Source organism: Lepidochelys kempii, chromosome 4, assembly GCF_965140265.1.
Source record: "Lepidochelys kempii isolate rLepKem1 chromosome 4, rLepKem1.hap2, whole genome shotgun sequence".
Lineage (NCBI taxonomy): Eukaryota > Metazoa > Chordata > Testudines > Cheloniidae > Lepidochelys > Lepidochelys kempii.
Window position 1 is genome coordinate 111,364,293 of NC_133259.1, and position 18,195 is coordinate 111,382,487.

General features: G+C 43.4%; 1 protein-coding gene across 6 annotated transcripts in view; it reads right to left on the reverse strand.

Annotated features, from left to right (window-relative positions):
- Window positions 1-5,428: 5,428 nt before the first annotated feature.
- Window positions 5,429-18,195, reverse strand: part of CC2D2A (coiled-coil and C2 domain containing 2A) — a 132,399-nt gene continuing 119,632 nt past the window's right edge. For all 6 annotated transcript variants that reach the window (XM_073342472.1, XM_073342474.1, XM_073342471.1 and 3 more), the window contains 4 exons: window positions 13,992-14,114; window positions 9,695-9,753; window positions 8,950-9,127; window positions 5,429-7,304 (listed from right to left, as the gene is read on the reverse strand). In XM_073342472.1, coding sequence (XP_073198573.1) covers window positions 7,116-7,304; window positions 8,950-9,127; window positions 9,695-9,753; window positions 13,992-14,114 — 549 coding nt within the window. In that variant the 3' untranslated portion in view covers window positions 5,429-7,115. The remainder of the gene's footprint in view (window positions 7,305-8,949; window positions 9,128-9,694; window positions 9,754-13,991; window positions 14,115-18,195) is intronic.

The window sequence follows — 18,195 nt, forward strand, 5'->3', positions numbered from 1 at the left end:
AAATCCTCAGTTTCTTGTATGCAACGCAGGGTCGTTATCTGTTGCTCCAGACCTTCAATCTTCTCTTCCAATATGGAGACCAGCTTGCACTTTGTACAGACAAAGTCGCTTCTGTCCTGTGGAAGAAAGACAAACATGGCATATCCAGTGCAGGTCACAACAGCTGAATTCCCCCCCCCCTTCCATATCACCTTCCTACTATGAGCTTCCTCAGAGCAGTTTGCAAGACGTAAGCCTCACTGGGCTCACTCCAGGCGAACTCCCAGGCAAACTCCTGCTGTGAGCTGCTCTGCTGTCCCCCGCTGCTCAACATGTAGGGTCATGGTTTTTACTTCTATTTTCTTGTGCAGTGGGGTGTGTGGCTCAGCATATATTAAACCAGGGGTGGCCAGTCTGAGAAGGAGCCAGAATTTACCAGTGTACATCACCAAAGAGCCACAATATTATGTAATGAGTGTGTGTGTGTGTGTGTGTGTGTGTCCCCGTCCATATACACACTCATTTTATAATTTGATAATGTATATTTATTATGCATTTATAATTAACGATAACTTGTCTTAACGTTTTACTTAGTGGGACTTCTGGCAATCTTTGCTTTCAACAATTCCCTTGAAGTTTGATTTGTGTTCAGTTGTGCTCACACGCAGCAGTTCTTAAGTGGCTGTCTGTCAAAACAGATCGGTGCTTGGATTTCACGTTTGAGTGTTGAGAAAACACTCACAAAAATAAGGCAACCATCGAGCTTAATTTTAGGGCTGCACCTCTGAATTTGGGATATTTATCCTTTGGTACAGATTTCCAGAAAGTAAGGGTCTCCTCTGTCTTCTGAACAGAGTTCAATCTGTCATCTTCCATCCGGGATGTTGCTTCGTCAGTAACTAAAGGGGGCTTCAGACAATCGGCTTCAGCACTAAAAGGATAAATCAGAGATCTGATTTGAGATCTTTTCTGCTGCAAATCTTGGAATCTTTCCTCAAAACTGTCCTTACAATCTTTAATCATGCTCACGTATCTAGTTGTGCTCCATTTTAGGGGTTCTGCTGCATCTTCTTTTGATCTGTCTGGAAGTTGTGACATTGAGGGAAAGTGTGCCAGCTCTCCCTCAAGCATTTGTCTGTGAAACAACTTCAGTTTGTTCATGAACACAAATACACTTTGCACTAGATCAGACAGCAACCGGAATTTTCCTTGTAAGTCCACGTTTAGTTTATCCAAATGCAGCAGCATGTCTGCAAGAAATGCCAAGTCTAGAACCCACCTAGGATCCATAAGGTCAGGGTGTATTCTTTGCTTCTCCTCCATAAACAATTTTAATGATTCCAGGAGCTCAAAAAAAAAAAACAGGAAAGAACTTTACCTCTTGAGAGCCATCGAATTGCGCAGTGAAATGGCAAATCGCCGGGGACGTCGTCTTCATTGAGTTCTTTGATTTAGATTTTGAAATTGTCTGTGAGTGCATTTGAACACTGAGTGCATTTGAGCCCCGTCTGTTGCAATGGCAGTGAGCTTCTGTAAAGGGAAGTGGTGTTTCGCAACTAACCACGTCAGTGCTTCCTTTAGATCTCTTCCACAAGTTCTGTTCTTTAGTGGGACGATATCCAGGAGTTCTTCCCTTACAACACAGTCCAGACAAATACCGATAATTGAGGTTTATCCTGTACATCGCACAACTCATCCAAAACGATGCTCAAATACTCTCACTGGTGAAGTTGCAAGTGCAGTTGCGATTAGATTCTGTGTTCTGTTGTGTGGCATGAAAGCTGCAGGCCAGAAATTTTCTTCTGTAGATTCTCGTTCTCTGGTGACAGGATTGAAATCACATCGGTGAGGCACATTTTTATAAACTCACCTTCAGCGTAGGGCTTTTTTGCACAGGCTATGTGCCAAGCCACATAATAGGGGGCTAATGTTACAGTCTGCGATCGCTTGGCAAATCTGGTGAAGAACTGGACTTCTATATCTGTTCATTTTTTCGAGATTTTCAGTTTTAAAGTGCAGCGTTCAGAACCTTGTGGGAATTCTTGATCCATGTGTGCATGGCTAGAAGCGAAATGATGCTGCAAGTTTGAAGTTTTGAACTGAGAGATACATGTCTAGCAACAAAGACACATGGCCTTACCATTACGTTCAACAAAAAAGTACTTACGCTCCCACTCCTGTTGGAAGCCTTGATTTTCATCCGTGTATTTTCTTTTCCGTTTGTACTTGCCTTCCATCGTTGATGGTGTAAGAAAAATTTTGGTTAAAAATTTCCACACTAGCTAGTCACTGTGTACTTTATTGAAGGGGACCAGGCTCCAGCTAGGGGTTGCTGGACACCTGGCTCTGCCCCAAGCCCCGCCTCCCACTGGCAGCTGGGAGGAGCGGGGGACTGATAGGGCTGCTGGTGGGTGCTGAGCATGCACCATTTTCCCCCCAGAGTTGGCTCCTGGCAGGAGCCATATATTTTCTTTTGAAGAACCGATGGTTGGCCATGCCTGTATTAGACTTACAGGAGTTGTTCAAGCAGATTGGGTTCCCTATGTTGACTCAGTCTGAACAGGGAAAGGATTATGGTGGCCAGAGCAAGAATGGGGCGTGCTGTGCTGTGCGTAACCCTTGTCTGCCTGCTGTCACACTGCTCAGGGAGGAGGCAGAGCGCGGAAGGAGAAAGGCCTGTGGGTTAGGCCCCATGTGCCAGGCTCTCCACATTGAAACAATCCCAAACTGGAGCTGTGTTGTAAGGCATCAACAGCTGTTCTCATGTCTTCCTGTTACCCAGTCCCCACGGACTCGGACCTAGCACTGTGAGCAAGAAACTGACCTGGGTGCACAGTTAAGGTCAGGTTTTGCAATCGCTCGGTGATCAGAAGGTTGCCTTCTCTCATGCTAGGTCTTACTCCCTGAAGTGCTGATGTAGCAGGGCAGAGCAATGGAGTGTCTCTTTAACTAACTGCTGTCGTTTATTGAGACATTGGCTGTGAGGCAACGCCATCTGATGGCCAGGGTAAATCACTCTTCTGCAGTGATGCTGCACTTTTTGGTTGCACCCCAGCCCCAACCCAGACAGGCTGGGTGGCCCCCTGAGGTGAGTCAGGGTGGAGTTGGTGCAGGCAGGAAGCATCACCTCAGCAGGTCACACAGCCTATCTCAGTTTCGGGGGGAAGGAGTGCACTGTGTAGTCTCTAAGGACCTAGTCTGAGAACTGCTAATCTAAAGAACGTGTATTGTCATATATCTGTTTACTAAAATCATTACAAGTACCTCCCATGGGTGGTGGCTGGATGCTGTTTCAGTCCAAGGTGCTCCCCCTCTGCCTCTCCACAGCTCCCGGTGTTTTTATGGATATTTGTCTCTGTGGTAGCAACTCACCTGATGAATCAGGGTATTTTTGTGTACCTCGATGTAGACTAGCTACTGAAGGCTGGTGTATGCGAGGACCTGTTAAAGCCATAGTGTGTTTACAGCCAATCGCTACAGATGTTTGGCTCCTCCTCACCCGCCCAAAGGATTCCCTTCATTGGCACGGTGCTGGACGTGGTAGAGGGGAGAGCTTGCCTGCCAGAGGATTTTTCAAAATGAGCCACTACCGATTTAAGATTAGGTGATGTCCCACTCGGAGAGTAAAATTCTTTGAGTCTCATGGATCTTATGGCAGCCCCTACCTACATGATTTTGCCTGTCTGAGAAAGAGATTTCCCAATTCTACAGGCCAAGTGGGGACAGTCTTCACTTGATCACCATGCCTTAGAATATCATAGCTGCTCTAGACTGGTGGTTAGTCAGAATGAATGTACTCAGTGAGGTACTATTCATCCTGGACAGTGACTTCAGACACATCATGCATGATCCCTGAAGGATCAGTTGGTTCAGGCTATGTTCTCCAATTGGGGTCAGCTAGCTGTGGATTTGTTCACAACACAGGCCACCATGAAGTGTTGCCTCTTCTGTTCTAGAGAAGGCAGGGACAGTCAGTTTGAGTCAGATGCCTTCCTTCTGGGCTGGGGGGAGGAGCTGATGTGCACACTTTATTGAGGAAGAGACACCAGGCCAGAGCAAGGATGAATCTCATTGTCCAGGTTTGGCCACACCAGCAGTGTTTACCCATCTCCTGCAACTGTCTGATGGGCTCCAGATATGTTGTCAGAGCAGGAGCTTTTGTCTGGCCCCACATCTCTGCCTGAAAATGTGGGTGACCAGACTTGGCTTTTGTCCGCTCTTGAAGAGGTGATGTACCTCATCCATGCAAGACCTACCTCTTCACTCTAGAAGTAGTCCAGTTGATGTGGTCCTGATTTCAGGCATGGATGAAGAAAAGTTCTTATTGCCTGTATTGGCTTCCATTCTTTGTGTTCTGAACTATTTATTTCACTTCAAGAATCAGGGCTTATCTAACTAATCATTAAGTGTTTAATACCCAACTGGCTGCCAAGTAGAGGGTAGACTTGTTCATTCATGCTTCAGTTAGAACTCATGCCTGTCTTGAGACCTTAATTTGGTTTTGGCTATGTTGATGAAATCACCCTTCAAACCTCTGTCTGAGTGATCTCTCAAAATGTCCTTCATTGTTGCTGTCAGCAGGCAGGAGAATGCCTTAAATGCACTTATGGCTGATCCCCCTTTCACAAGCACAATGTAGTTCTAAGAGCCAGTCCCAGATTCTTTCTTAAGACAGTGTCTGATTCTCTCCCCCACCAACTGCACTCTAATAAAGGGGAATCTGTCTTTTGGATCCTAGATGGGCTCTTAAGTGGACAGAATTAAGTTTTGGTAAATCCATTTCAACTGTTTTGTATCTTATGCTAAGAATGACTTGGGTTATATGGCCCCATCCCCCCAACTATGTATTGCTGAATGTTGCACGCTAGCAAAAGTTACCGTACTTGCTGTGATTCATACACATTCCAGGCGTGGCTACTTCCTTTCCTGTCTTCGATGGGTGACCCTCAGAGTTGCAGTCTGGGTTTTAGTGCATACCTTAAACACTAGGCTCTGGCAAGGTGGTGCTCCAGTATCTAGGACTGTTCCTACTTTCAGGTGAGTTTTTAGCGCTGCTTACTAGTGTTCCATAAGTGGGAATATGCAGAACCACTCAAAGAAGAAATGAAGGTTACTTGCCCATAACTGCAGCTCTTGAAGAGGGTTCTGCATATTCGTACTTTCCACTTGCCTTCTCCTGTGAGAGGATTGCTTGTTCTGTGTCTGGATTTGCTGTGGAAGACACGGAGGAGGTAAGGGTACTCTGCCCCCTTGTAGCCTTGCCCTCAGAACATGAGAAGGTGGGGCCATAGAAGTGCTCTAGTTGCCTCTGCCAGAAGACTCTTCTAGTGCAAGTTACCACCCCCTAGCTGGCAGAGCCATTTCTAAGAAGAGGTAAGTAACCCTCATTTTGTGGTGGTGATGCTGGCGGTGGGGAAATGAGACTCAAGTTGGTTTTTGTAACAGTACCTTACATTTGTAATAATTTTTATTTCTTGGATGCAGTGATAGCTGAAGATTTCATCTTTTGAGTTACTACTAAAGAGCTGGGAATGTTTGTACAAAGAAATTTCTCAATTAGCTTTTGTTATGAAACACAATGGTAGAAAAGACACATATTAAATAAAAAAAAAGCATACTCCCCCATTCTTTACTATCACAGATGCAGAAGTGATCTGCATTAATTTGTAACAGGTGTTTGTCATCAGAAAAGTAGCATTTGTTACAATGCAAACGAAGACCTCACCACCTATGAAGTTATAGTAGAATTAGTCTTTGGGTGCAAAAGATGCCATAATTCCATGCTTAGCACTTGCTTTTGTATACAAAACTGTTAAAAGGACAAATATGTTGGCTCTTTAGACAATCCTTCAGGTGCCAAAAGGGCCTGATTAAGTCACTGTAGTCATGGAAGCATAAGGAGAAACACAAGTCCAAAATGTTCATTAGTCTTTGTCATGCAGTCACCGGGCCTGTGCTCTGGAATTCCTCCAAATGAAGCCAGTCAGGACTCTGGTGTAGCATGCCTCTTCTCGCTGAGCATATTGTCACCAGGGAACGATGCTTACATAGTTTCAACCTTCCTGGGTCTGACCTCAGAGCATTCAGCATTCCCTTCCTCCCATGTGTTTCCCAGGCCAAGTCCATTCCTGGGGAAGCCCGAGGCCCTTCGCTGCACCTCCTGCAGTCAGCAGTGACTTTCAGCCAGCCTGTAGAACAGCAAGCTCTGTGTTCCTGTCAACTAATCAACTTTCTATTTTAGTGACTTTCAGCCAAGTCCATCTTAGGGAATCCTGAGCCAGAAAGCCTTGAGTCCCCCTATTCCAGTTTCCCTAAGCAGACTGCCCAGCTTCCAGGGCGTTGACCTGCCACACACTTGCTCCTCTTTTTTGTCCTGCTTCCTGGGCAAAAAGTGTCACCTGGTTGCACCCACCTCCTCGGGCTCAGGTTATGATGGGCCCTGTCATAGGTGCAGATGCTGGGCCTCACCTGCCCTGAGGGCCTGAGCAAAAATCATACACCCAATTCCCACCACTGAAATATTGGTGCAGTACAGAGGGAAAGGGAGGTACACACAGTAGTAACATAACAAGATGAATAAAACCCCACTTTACTTCGGTTAAGAGACTCTGACAATTTCACTGGACAGAGTTTTGGAACCATCAACATAAGATGCATACACGTTGGTGTCAGCTGAAAGTGGGTAGGCAGAGTTAGTTAGGTATTTTACCCAAGCTGCTGAGGCCATCCTGGGATGGGAGGGAGGGTGTGAAGCAATGTCTACAATTAACATTTGTGGGGAATCTCCCAACAGCAGCTCTGAACGTACCAGTGCTGGGAGGCTTAGTGGGTACTGGCTGCCAGTGTCTACTGGTATTTTACCCTCACAGCTGTGTACAAGCTGGAGAATAGCTCTGCTCCATAGGTAATGTTTCAGTCTACAGAGGCAAAAGCCAACATCTACACAGTCTCTTATGTAGGCACAAACCAAAGACCGAAATGCTCCTCAAAGGCAATAGCCAGAATGCTACTATGTTTTTTCATTTTCACTGTTAAGGGAATTGTTTTGTTCACACCCCCTAAGTACAAGTGGATGCAATGTTTTTTTTACAACAAAGCATTTATCTGACAGGAAGGTGCTGTCTTGTTGAGTGCTTTTATCTATTACGAACAAGTGAAGCAATGTAAATCCACACAGAGAGAACATTTTTGGGATAAGCATGGATGTATACTGCGAGAGCAAATTCTGCACTTGAAACATCAATGGTATGGACTCCAGTACTGTATACGGCCTCTATTAAAGGTTTCACTTCAGAAAATGGCATATGAATAGGAAATCCAGAAACCTGGGGAATTTAAGGGAAAAAAAAATCATTAGTGAGAGTGAGAAATGACTGTTTCTCTCTCATTAGTTGAGGTATTGAATCAGAGTATAATGAGCTTTACACCAGGTAGGTAAAATTAAAAAAAAAGCTACAGCAATTATGGCTATTACATGTAATTTCGCAGTGGCTGCAAGTTCAGCTTTTCTTTTAAGAGCACTTATTACTGGACTGAGGCTGAATACCCTGCCTACTTCACATTAAAATGACTGCCCCTTTCCAACTTCAAACTATGTTTCAGCAAGGCACAGCTTCCTGAATGGATGTTTAATTCCTGTCAGCCCTTTGGCCCTATTTCAAGACAGGTCCACTGCCTCTCTCCTGTGGCCACCCATCTGCACCTGCTGTCTTCTAGAGCACCAATCAGTTTGCCCCTGGGCCCTAGTACGTGTATGCTGCTACCGTTGATTGGTACATTCTGTTGTGCTGCCCTGCACTCCAGCTACAGCATTCCCAAGCTGTACAACAACTACAGGGTCAATTTCTAACTAAATATGCCACATCAATGGCTGCCAACTGAGTATGGTACAATATGATGGATAGCAATTAAAGCAATAGTGCATATTTGCAACGAACAGGGCCCCGCCCTAACAGTACCCTGAACCAGTTTTGGTTAGTGTCACAAACCTTTCAAATGAAAGTAATTTGTCAACTGGTTATCATTCATCTGAATTTACAACAACGTGGGAGCCAGATGATTTCCCCCCCACAGTTGCTAGAGCAGAGGGCACTTGGGTATGGTGATTCTGAGCTGAGAGGGTGGGAACGCTGTCTCTGCAGCATTTGTACCCACTTGCTGGTACTGTACAGAAGTTCCTTTGCCAGAGCTCTCAGAGGGGTGGATGCTGGGGTAGAGTCACACTCTATAACCAAGAAGCTGACAGTACTGCAGTCAGCCATCTTGTATGGTCAGCCACTGCCCTTTGGAAAACCAAACATCACATTCCTAAAAATAATTTTTAGGACCCTGAGAGGCAAGAGAATGCAGCTGCATGCTTGCCGTTCTGCTATCAAAATGGAAGGACGGTTTGGACAGCTGACTTTGGGTTTAGATGTTTCTGACATTTTTTTATTATGAAGAGACATGCTTTGCTAATAAGAATAATGAATTGTTATTGGCTGTTGCTAGGAAAACTGTTAGCCTATTAAGGGCTATTGAGAGTTATGTGCTTTGTTTAAAAAGTTTAGTGAGAAACTGCTTTGGGCAAGGATCTGAAACTTACAATTCCCCATCAGGTAAACAAAACAAAGGGCCCCCAAAAGCCTGGCTAATAATCACTCAAAACCATTTCAAACTTTAATAAATATAAACTTCCCAGAAACATTAGAACAACTGCAACTCTAGGAGAACAGAATTGCCTAAGTTTATTAGGGTTGGTTAGGTTGGTTTTTCTGTTGCTGCCGTCTAAAGCATTTACTATTAGTGGGCCTTGTATCAAAGATATTAGATACAAGATATTAGATGACTTTCTGTAGTTAATATTGGATATTAGATGACTTTCTGTTAATTAAACCTCAGTGATTTGATTTACTAATGTAATATTGGACTAGGAGGAACATCTACTAGTGTTTCATTACACAAGCTCTACATGGGAGTTCATTATAGTACCCTGTAATCTCCGAGCTGTTTTTGCAATTCTGCCTGGTGGTCATCTTCTACAGCTTTTCCTTGGAACTGTTCCAGAAGAGGGAGGAAATGACGAAGCGTGGAGGTACAATATCTGTTCCAACGAGTTAGATGCCTTGGCCTCCACTCCATAATCTTCTCTTTCAGTATCTTTTCGATCCTGCAGTATAATACAGCTACTTGTTATAATTGCCTTACCGGTTGACTGTTCAAGGTGTGATTCTGGCTTCACAATTTTGGATAACTCACTCAGAAAACAGAACTCAATCTTTTTTTTCTAGACACACTACCCAGGTTGCAGAAAGCACTGGGGCTCTTAAGGTAGTAAGTTCGCCACTGTTCCCAAAGCAGTTCAAAGATAAATGCAACAGCAGTAATGGCACAGTGTTCTGGTTTACAAGAAACCCTCCAAAAAACACATGCTGGAGGACTGATTTTTAAGATTTCTCGGTGGCATTTGAACTTTTAATTCTTATTCTTACAATACATAGATACAGTGAAGGGAGAGACCACTCTGGCTCAAGAGATAAAAAAGCCACTATGAGCATGCTTAACAGAGTGCTCGAGAAGTAGTTACATTTTTTCAATTGCAGCTCCTTACAATCTAGATTGGAGGAGAAAGATCACTGAATGTTCCATTCTTCGGTGGTGAATTAGACAGTGGAGCTGCTGCTGCTGCTCACAGTGTTTAATGGAATTACGAAGATATTTATAGAGGCAAAGTTACCTGCCCTGCAGTTCTAATGCAGCAACCTTGTCTGTACGTTGGTAAATTAATTCTTCAGGCTAATAAAAAAATAATTGATTAAAACATCACTTGGAATGTAAGACTTTTTGTTATCAAAGATGAAAAAACAGGACCACATTTTCCTCTCATGTGGGTTCACACCAGCGTACATCTACTGGAGTTGTTCCTGATTAACAAGGGTGTGAATGAGATCAAAATTAGGCCCATAATGTTTCACCATGTACTACATGAAGTCAGAAAAATGAATTACTGAAAAACATTTAGAAGTTAGAATTTTGTACACAAAGTTATTCTGTCCCTTCTGACCGTAAGTTTCAACCACTGACGTTTGATTAGATAAGGAGCGCGCGCTTGGTGTGGGACATGAAATGAACGTGACCTCTCCACATTTTAAAGACAAATTTGACATTTTCCTTAGATTTCAGAGGCTATATTATTTGGATTTCACTTGTGACTAAGCTAACAGAGGAATGTCACAAATCATATTCAGACCGTATGTGGGTGTTTTTAGGACAAGAGAGATTCATCCATTCTGAATGAAACCAGATCAATTATAAAATACTGTCACTCGATAGACTGTCCTGTACACTCCTGAGGGAATTCTGCACCAGAATATAAAATATTGTGCACAGAATTTTTAAAAATTCTACATATTTTGTCAATATAGAAATGTGGAGGCTCCAGCATGGCAATAGGGAGCACAGGCCACAGGCTGCACAGAGGTGGGAGAGCACCAGCCACCCTCCCACGGGCATGGACTCAGCAGTGAGGCTGCACCCAACTCTGACACGGTGCAAGGGCTGGGCCTGCCCCAGAAACACCCTGGGGTCCTGCTCCTCCGGGCCAGTTGCACCCACATAGCAAGTGAGAGGGACAAAGTCTCACAGGCATGCCCAGCCCTGGCCCCCACTTAGGTGTGGGGTGAGGGGGTTCAGTGTGGGGCAATTTGGGGGCAGGGAGGATCTGGATGCACAGGCTTCTTGGGTAGGGGGGTTCCAGGTGCAAGGGGAATGGGATTCTTTAGGGGGGCTCGGCAGGGGGGAGGGTCTGAGTGCAGAGGGAGTCAGTGGGACGTGGATCTGGATGCTGGGGGAGTGGTGGGGTGGAGGTCTGAGTGCAGCTGGTTGGGGCTCAGTGGGGTGGGGGGCTCAGTGGAGTGCTCAGGTGCAGGGGAGCTCATTATGGTGGGGGCTCAAGTGTGGGGGGCACATTGGGGGATGGTCTGGGTACCAGGGTGGGCGTCCAGATGCAGGGGCTAAGGCTTGGCAGAGTGGGTGCAAGGGGCTTGGTGATGGGGTTCTGGGTGAGAGAGGGTGAGGTTCACCGGGGGGTGGGGGGGGGGTTTGGGAGTTGGAGTCCCCATACAGTGACCCCTCCCCTGGTGGCTGAGGCACAATGAGGGCAGCAAGCTGGGTGTGTGTGTGGAGGTTTCTGGGAGTGGGTCTGATTCTGCTCCAGCCCTGGCTGTTTCTTGTACAGGAAGATTCAGGAAGAATTAGTAGGGGAAGCAAAAGTGGATGGGAACCTGGGAGGCAGTGACCATGAGATGGTCAAGTTCAGGATCCTGACACAACGAAGAAAGGAAAGCAGCAGAATACGGACCCTGGACTTCAGAAAAGCAGACTTTGTCTCCCTCAGGGAGATGATGGGCAAGATCCCCTGAGAGGGAAAGGAGTCCAGGAGAGCTGGCTGTATTTTAAAGAGTCCTTATTGAGGTTACAGGAACAAACCATCCCGATGTGTAGAAAGAATAGTAAATATGGCAGGTGACCAGCTTGGCTTCACAGTGAAATCCTTGCTGATCTTAAATACAAAAAAGAAGCTTACAAGAAGTGGAAGATTGGACAAATGACCAGGGATGAGTATAAAAATATTGCTTGGGGATGCAGGAGTGAAATCAGGAAGGCCACATCACACCTGGAGTTGCAGTTAGCAAGAGATGTTAAGAGTAACAAAAGGGTTTCTTCAGGTATGTTAGCAACAAGAAGAAAGTCAAGGAAAGTGTGGGACCCTTACTGAATGAGGGAGGCAACCTAGTGACAGAGGATGTGAAAAAAGCTAATGTACTCAATGCTTTTTTTGCCTCTGTCTTCACAAACAAGGTCAGCTCCCAGACTACTGCACTGGGCAGCGCACCATGGTGAGGAGGTGACCAGCCCTCTGTGGAGAAAGAAGTGGTTCGGGACTATTTAGAAAAGCTCGACGAGCACAAGTCCATGGGGCCGGATGCGTTGAATGCTAAAGGAGTTGGCGGATGTGATTGCAGAGCCATTGGCCATTATCTTTGAAAACTCATGGCGATCGGGGGAAGTCCCGGATGACTGGAAAAAGGCTAATGTAGTGCCCATCTTTAAAAAAGGGAAGGAGGAGGATCCTGGGAACTACAGGCCAGTCAGCCTCACCTCAGTTCCTGGAAAAATCATGGAGCAGGTCCTCAAGGAATCAATTTTGAAGCACTTAGAGGAGAGGAAAGTGATCAGGAACAGTCACCATGGATTCACCAAGAGCAAGTCATGCCTGACTAATCTAATTGCTTTCTATGATGAGATAACTGGCTCTGTGGATGAAGGGAAAGCAGTGGACGTGTTGTTCCTTGACTTTAGCAAAGCTTTTGACACGGTCTCCCACAGTATTCTTGCCAGTAAGTTAAAGAAGTATGGGCTGGATGAATGGACTATAAGGTGGATAGAAAGCTGGCTAGATTGTTGGGCTCAACTGGTAGTGATCAATGGCTCCATGTCTAGTTGGCAGCTGGTATCAAGTGGAGTTCCCCAAGGGTCGGTCCTCAGGCCGGTTTTGTTCAATATCTTCATAAATGATTTGGAGGATGGTGTGGATTGCACCCTCAGCAAGTTTGCTGATTACACTAAACTGGGAGGAGAGGTAGATACGCTGGAGGGTAGGGATAGGATACAGAGGGACCTACACAAATTGGAGGATTGGGCCAAAAGAAATCTGATGAAGTTCAACAAGGACAAGTGCAGAGTCCTGCATTTAGGACGGAAGAATCCAATGCACCGCTACAGACAAGGGACCGAATGGCTCGGCAGCAGTTCTGCAGAAAAGGACCTAGGGGTTACAGTGGACGAGAAGCTGGATATGAGTCAACAGTGTGCCCTTGTTGCCAAGAAGGCCAATGGCATTTTGGGATGTATACGTAGGGGCACTGCCAGCAGATCGAGGGACGTGACCGTTCCCCTCTATTCGACACTGGTGAGGCCTCATCTGGAGTACTGTGTCCAGTTTTGGGCCCCACACTACAAGAAGGATGTGGAAAAATTGGAAAGAGTCCAGCGGAGGGCAACGAAAATGATTAGGGGACTGGAACACATGAGTTATGAGGAGAGGCTGAGAGAACTGGGGATGTTTAGTCTGCGGAAGAGAAGAATGAGGGGGGATTTGATAGCTGCTTTCAACTACCTGAAAGGGGGTTCCAAGGAGGATGGATCTAGACTGTTCTCAGTGGTACCACATGACAGAACAAGGAGTAATGGTCTCAAGTTGCAGTGGGGGGAGATTTAGGTTGGATATTAGGAAAAACTTGTTCACTAGGAGGGTGGTGAAACACTGGATGCATTACCTAGGGAGGTGGTGGAATCTCCTTCCTTAGAAGTTTTTAAGGTCAGGCTTGACAAAGCCTTGGCTAGGATGATTGAATTGGGGATCGGTCCTGCTTTGAGCAGGGGTTTGGACTAGATGACCTCCTGAGGTCCCTTCCAACCCTGATATTCTATGATAAGATGAAGTCCCATCCTCCTCTGCCCCAATCCAGCTGGGACTAGCAGCTAAACCTGGCACAGGGTAAGAGCCACGGGCGAGGGCATCCCCATCCCATGGTGATTTACCTCTATGGCAGTTGCTCCAGATGCCTGAAACCATGCACCCACATTGTTTGGGGGGGGGAGGGGAAGGGAGAGGGGGAGAAGGGGGAGAATGTGACCGCTCTTGCAGTTTCCCTTTACTTCCCTGTCAGAAGTCATTTTTGTGCAAGGAAGCAAAGAAATCTGCAGGGGACGTGAATTCTGTGTGTGCAAAATGGCCCAGAATTCACTCAGGAGTAAGTCTGTAAAGATCTAATTATTACAGAGGTGTGGTTGGCCTGCTGTACTAACATAACAACAATACATTTACCCTTAAATTGCAAGATAAAGACTTACAAATGAGAGAAAAACGGCATATAGTGAATTAAGATTTCATGTCACACCTTCCATCCCTTAAAATAATCTAATAATTGTTTTAAAACTACAAAATGAGTCTTAAGTAGGTACAATAATACCTGAACACTGGAGAGGCCAGGGTATGGTAAGCTTTGTGAAAAGAAAGATTTCCATAATTTGGGTTTGCTGATGTCAAAATTTATCCTTACTGGGGAGTCATATTGTTGGATATTAAACCAGATCTAAAAGAGAAGAACTTTGTTAACAGCAAGAGCCATACTACATGCATCACATCTTTTCAATGCAAAGCTAAGACAGTAGGAGTTACCCTTATAAATTCACATGAAACAAGAGCCTTCCTGTATATTCATTCTCACCTCAAGTCTCTTGATAAAGAATCCGATATGTTAATGTACTTCATGTAATTGCAATATATTACAGTTGACGAAGGCTGCACAGTTAACAAAAATCACAAATGTTTAACATGGAATACATGGCTTTCAATGAAAGATGCAACTTTCAGAAAGGTATCATTGGGAGGCCTTTTCATTATTATATTCTTTATTTAGAACCTTAAATTCTCTCATTCACCCTTTGTTTTTAAATTTAAAAAGGTTAAAAATGAAGAGACCATATGATATAATACACAACATTTCAAACAGCTGACTTTTCTGATACATTTTCCAAATATTCTTATACAAGTTTGTTATGTTTTGGACTGTCGGCATGTGTGTGTTTTAGATTTTGCACTTTAATGATGCTTTAAGTATGTGCAGAAGCAATATTATAGGGACTTTTTAAACCTAGGACCGTATGAATTGCCAGACTGCATCAGATCAGTATTTCATCTAATCCAGTATCTGCTCTCCATCGTGTCCAGCATTAGACATGTCAACGTAGGTGCAAGAAGCCCTATAACAGAAAATTGCAGAATAGTCTGTCTATAAATGAAGCCCATCACTTAGTGGCTGGCTTATATCCCTGGGTTTTTAAACAGTAAGATTTATATCATTTTTTTATCGTACCTACTATAGCTATGGGTGTTGATTCAGAAAAGATTATCCAGTCTTGGCCTCAGTGAGGTACTGTAGCAATATATTCCACAAGTTAATTATATGCTGTATAAAAGAACTATTTCCTTTTAACAGTTTTAAATTTGTTGCTTTTCAATTTCATTGACCATCCCCTTGTTTTTATATTATCAGGAAAGGTGAATCAGAGCATCAGCTACTAGTTAGACTATCCATTTATATAATGGCATTGTATTTTTCAATATAATTTTCTATCACAGTCCTTATCTATCCTAGTATTTTATTTGTTGTTTGACCACTTTTGCACATTGAGCAGAGGTTCTCATTCAGCTGTTCATGACAATGCCCAACACCATGTAGGAACAGTTCCAGTTATTCCTTCCAATGTGCATTACCTTAAATTTGTCAACATTGAATTTAATCTGCCAAAGTGCTTCACAATCACCTCCCTATGTTAGGTCTTTCTGAAGATCCTCAGTTTTCACTAGTCTTGACTAACCTCAATCATTCTGTGTAGGGCTGTGAAGTGATTAAAAAAATTAATCTAGTTTAATTGCATCATTAATTGCACTGTTAAACAGTGACAGAATACCATTTATTTAAATATTTTTGGATGTTTTTCTACATTTTCAAATATATTGATTTCAATTACAACACAGAATACAAAGTGTACAGTGTTCACTTTATATTTATTTTTGGTTAAAAGTATTTGCACTTATTTTTTGCACAATAATATTTTTCAATTCAGCTCATACAAGTACTGTAGTGCAATCTCTTTATCATTAAAGTTGAACTTACAAAAGTAGAATTATGTACAAAAAATAGCTGCATTCAAAAATGAAACAATGTAAAATGTTAGAGCCTGCAAGTCCACTCAGTCCTACTTCTTGTTCAGTCAGTCGCCCAGACAAACCAATTTGTTTACATTTGCAGGAGATAATGCTGCCTGCTTCTTGTTTATGATGTCACCTGAAAGTGAGAACAGGTGTTCTCATGGCACCGTTGTAGCTGGCGTTGCAAGATATTTACGCGCCCAATGCGCTAGATTCGTATGTCCCTACATGCTTCAACCACCATTCCAGGGGACATACATCCATGCTGATAACAGGTTCTGCTCGATAACAATTCAAAGCAGTGCAGACTGACGCATGTTCATTTTCATTATCTAAGTCAGATGCCACTAGCAGAAATTTGTTTTTGTTTTTTGGTGGTTCGGGTTCTGTAGTTTCCACATCGGAGTGTTGCTCTTTTAAGACTTCTGAAAGCATGCTCCACACCTCTCAGATTTTGGAAGGCTCTTCAGATTGTTAAACCTTAGGTTGAGTGCTGTAGCTATCTTTAGAAATATCACATTGGTACCTTCTTTGTGTTTCATCAAATCTTCAGTGAAAGTGTTCTTAAAATGAACAACATGTGCTGGGTGATCATTCGAGACTACTATAACATGAAATATATGGCAGAATGTGGGTAAAACAGAGCAGGGGACATAGAATTCTGCCCAAAGGAGTTCAGTCACAAATTTTATTCACACATTTTTTTAAGGAGCATCATCAGCATGGAAGCACGTCCTCTGGAATGGTGGCCGAAGCATGAAGGGGCATACAAATGTTTAGCATATCTGGCACGTAAATACCTTGCAATGCCTGCTACAAAAGTGCCATGCAAATGTCTGTTCTCACTTTCTGGTGACATTGTAAATAAGAAGAGGGCAGCATTATCTCCTGTAAATGTAAACAAATGTGTTTGTCTTAGCGATTGGCTGAACAAGAACTAGAACTGAGTGAACTTGTACGGTCTGAAGTTTTACAATGTTTTGTTTTTGAGTGCAGTTATGTAATGTTAGGATATAGATATTCAGGCCTGTCTGTAAAGGCCTATACTTTAAAAATTTAGGTGTATTCTTATCACCTAGCTAGTTATAAAGGTATAAAAGAAAGAATCAAAATCACTGTCATCTGGTGTAAGGGTCTTCTCTTACTGTGACAGTCTGAGGCCCTGTTCTTAGGCTAAGATCTCTGGCTAAGCAGCAGAGGCAGCCATAAGCTGGGAAGCAAACGGTCACATCCTCACATTCCAAACTAGTCACATTGAAATAAGGCAATCTGGGGCTGTTAGAAAGGTAATTCAATCTATCGCCTTCAGAGAAACAAAAGAGCCTAGAGGATGTAAAAGGAAGTTTAGTTTAATAGTTTTCTGTTCGGTAAGAACTCACTTATCAATAGAAACAGCTGGGAAACCCTTATGTCTTATAAATGTAGTTGTAAAATTCTTACTTCTGTACTGTTTTGTCATTATAGTTTCCACTTTGCTATTGTTTATTTGCATGGTCTCTGTCTGGTTCTGTAATTGTTTCTGTCTGTTGTATAATTAATTTTGTTGGGTGTAAACTAATTAAGGTGGTGGGATATAATTGGTTAAATAATCATGCTACAATATGTTTGGATTGGTTAGTTAAATTTCAGAAAAATAATTGGTTAAGGTATAGCTAAATACAACTCAGGTTTCACTACATAGTCTGCAGCCAATCAGAAAGTAAAGCGGGGGGGAATGGGAACAGGGAATGGGGGTGGGGAAACTGGAATGATGTTTTGCTAAGGGGGGGAATGGGAACAGGGACACAGGTAAGGCTCTGTGGTGTCAGAGCTGGGAAGGGGAACACTAAGAAAGGAAACTGAAATCATGCTTGCTGAAAGTTCACCCCAACAAACATCAAATTGTTTGCACCTTTGGACTTCGGGTATTGTTGCTCTCTGTTCATGCAAGAAGGAGTGCAAGGGAAGCAAGCGGGTGAAGGAATAAGCCCCCTAACATGTAACAAACAAACAAAAAAAATCTACATTTCTAAGTTGCACTTTCACGACAAAGAGATTGCACTACAGTACTTGTATGAGGTGAATTAAAAAAATACTATTTCTTTTATCGTTTTTACAGTGCAAATACACCAGACCCTTAGTAGAATGTACATCTATATAGGGCAAATTCGCATATAACGCGGTCGCAGCCATGGATCCCAAATTCAATTACTTTAATTGCAATTCATTTTAACACGGCCCCTGCCATAACGCAGTACCGCGCATGGATCTCAAATCCCGCATTCTAGTGAGGGTCTGGTGTATTTATAATAAAATATAATATCACTATGATTTCAATTAGAGCACAGAAGACGACACATATGAAAATGTAGAAAAATATCCAAAATATTTAATACATTTCTATTGGTATTCTATTGTTTAACAGTGTGATTACATTTTTTAATTAAATCCCAATTAATTTTTTGGAGTTAATCATGTGA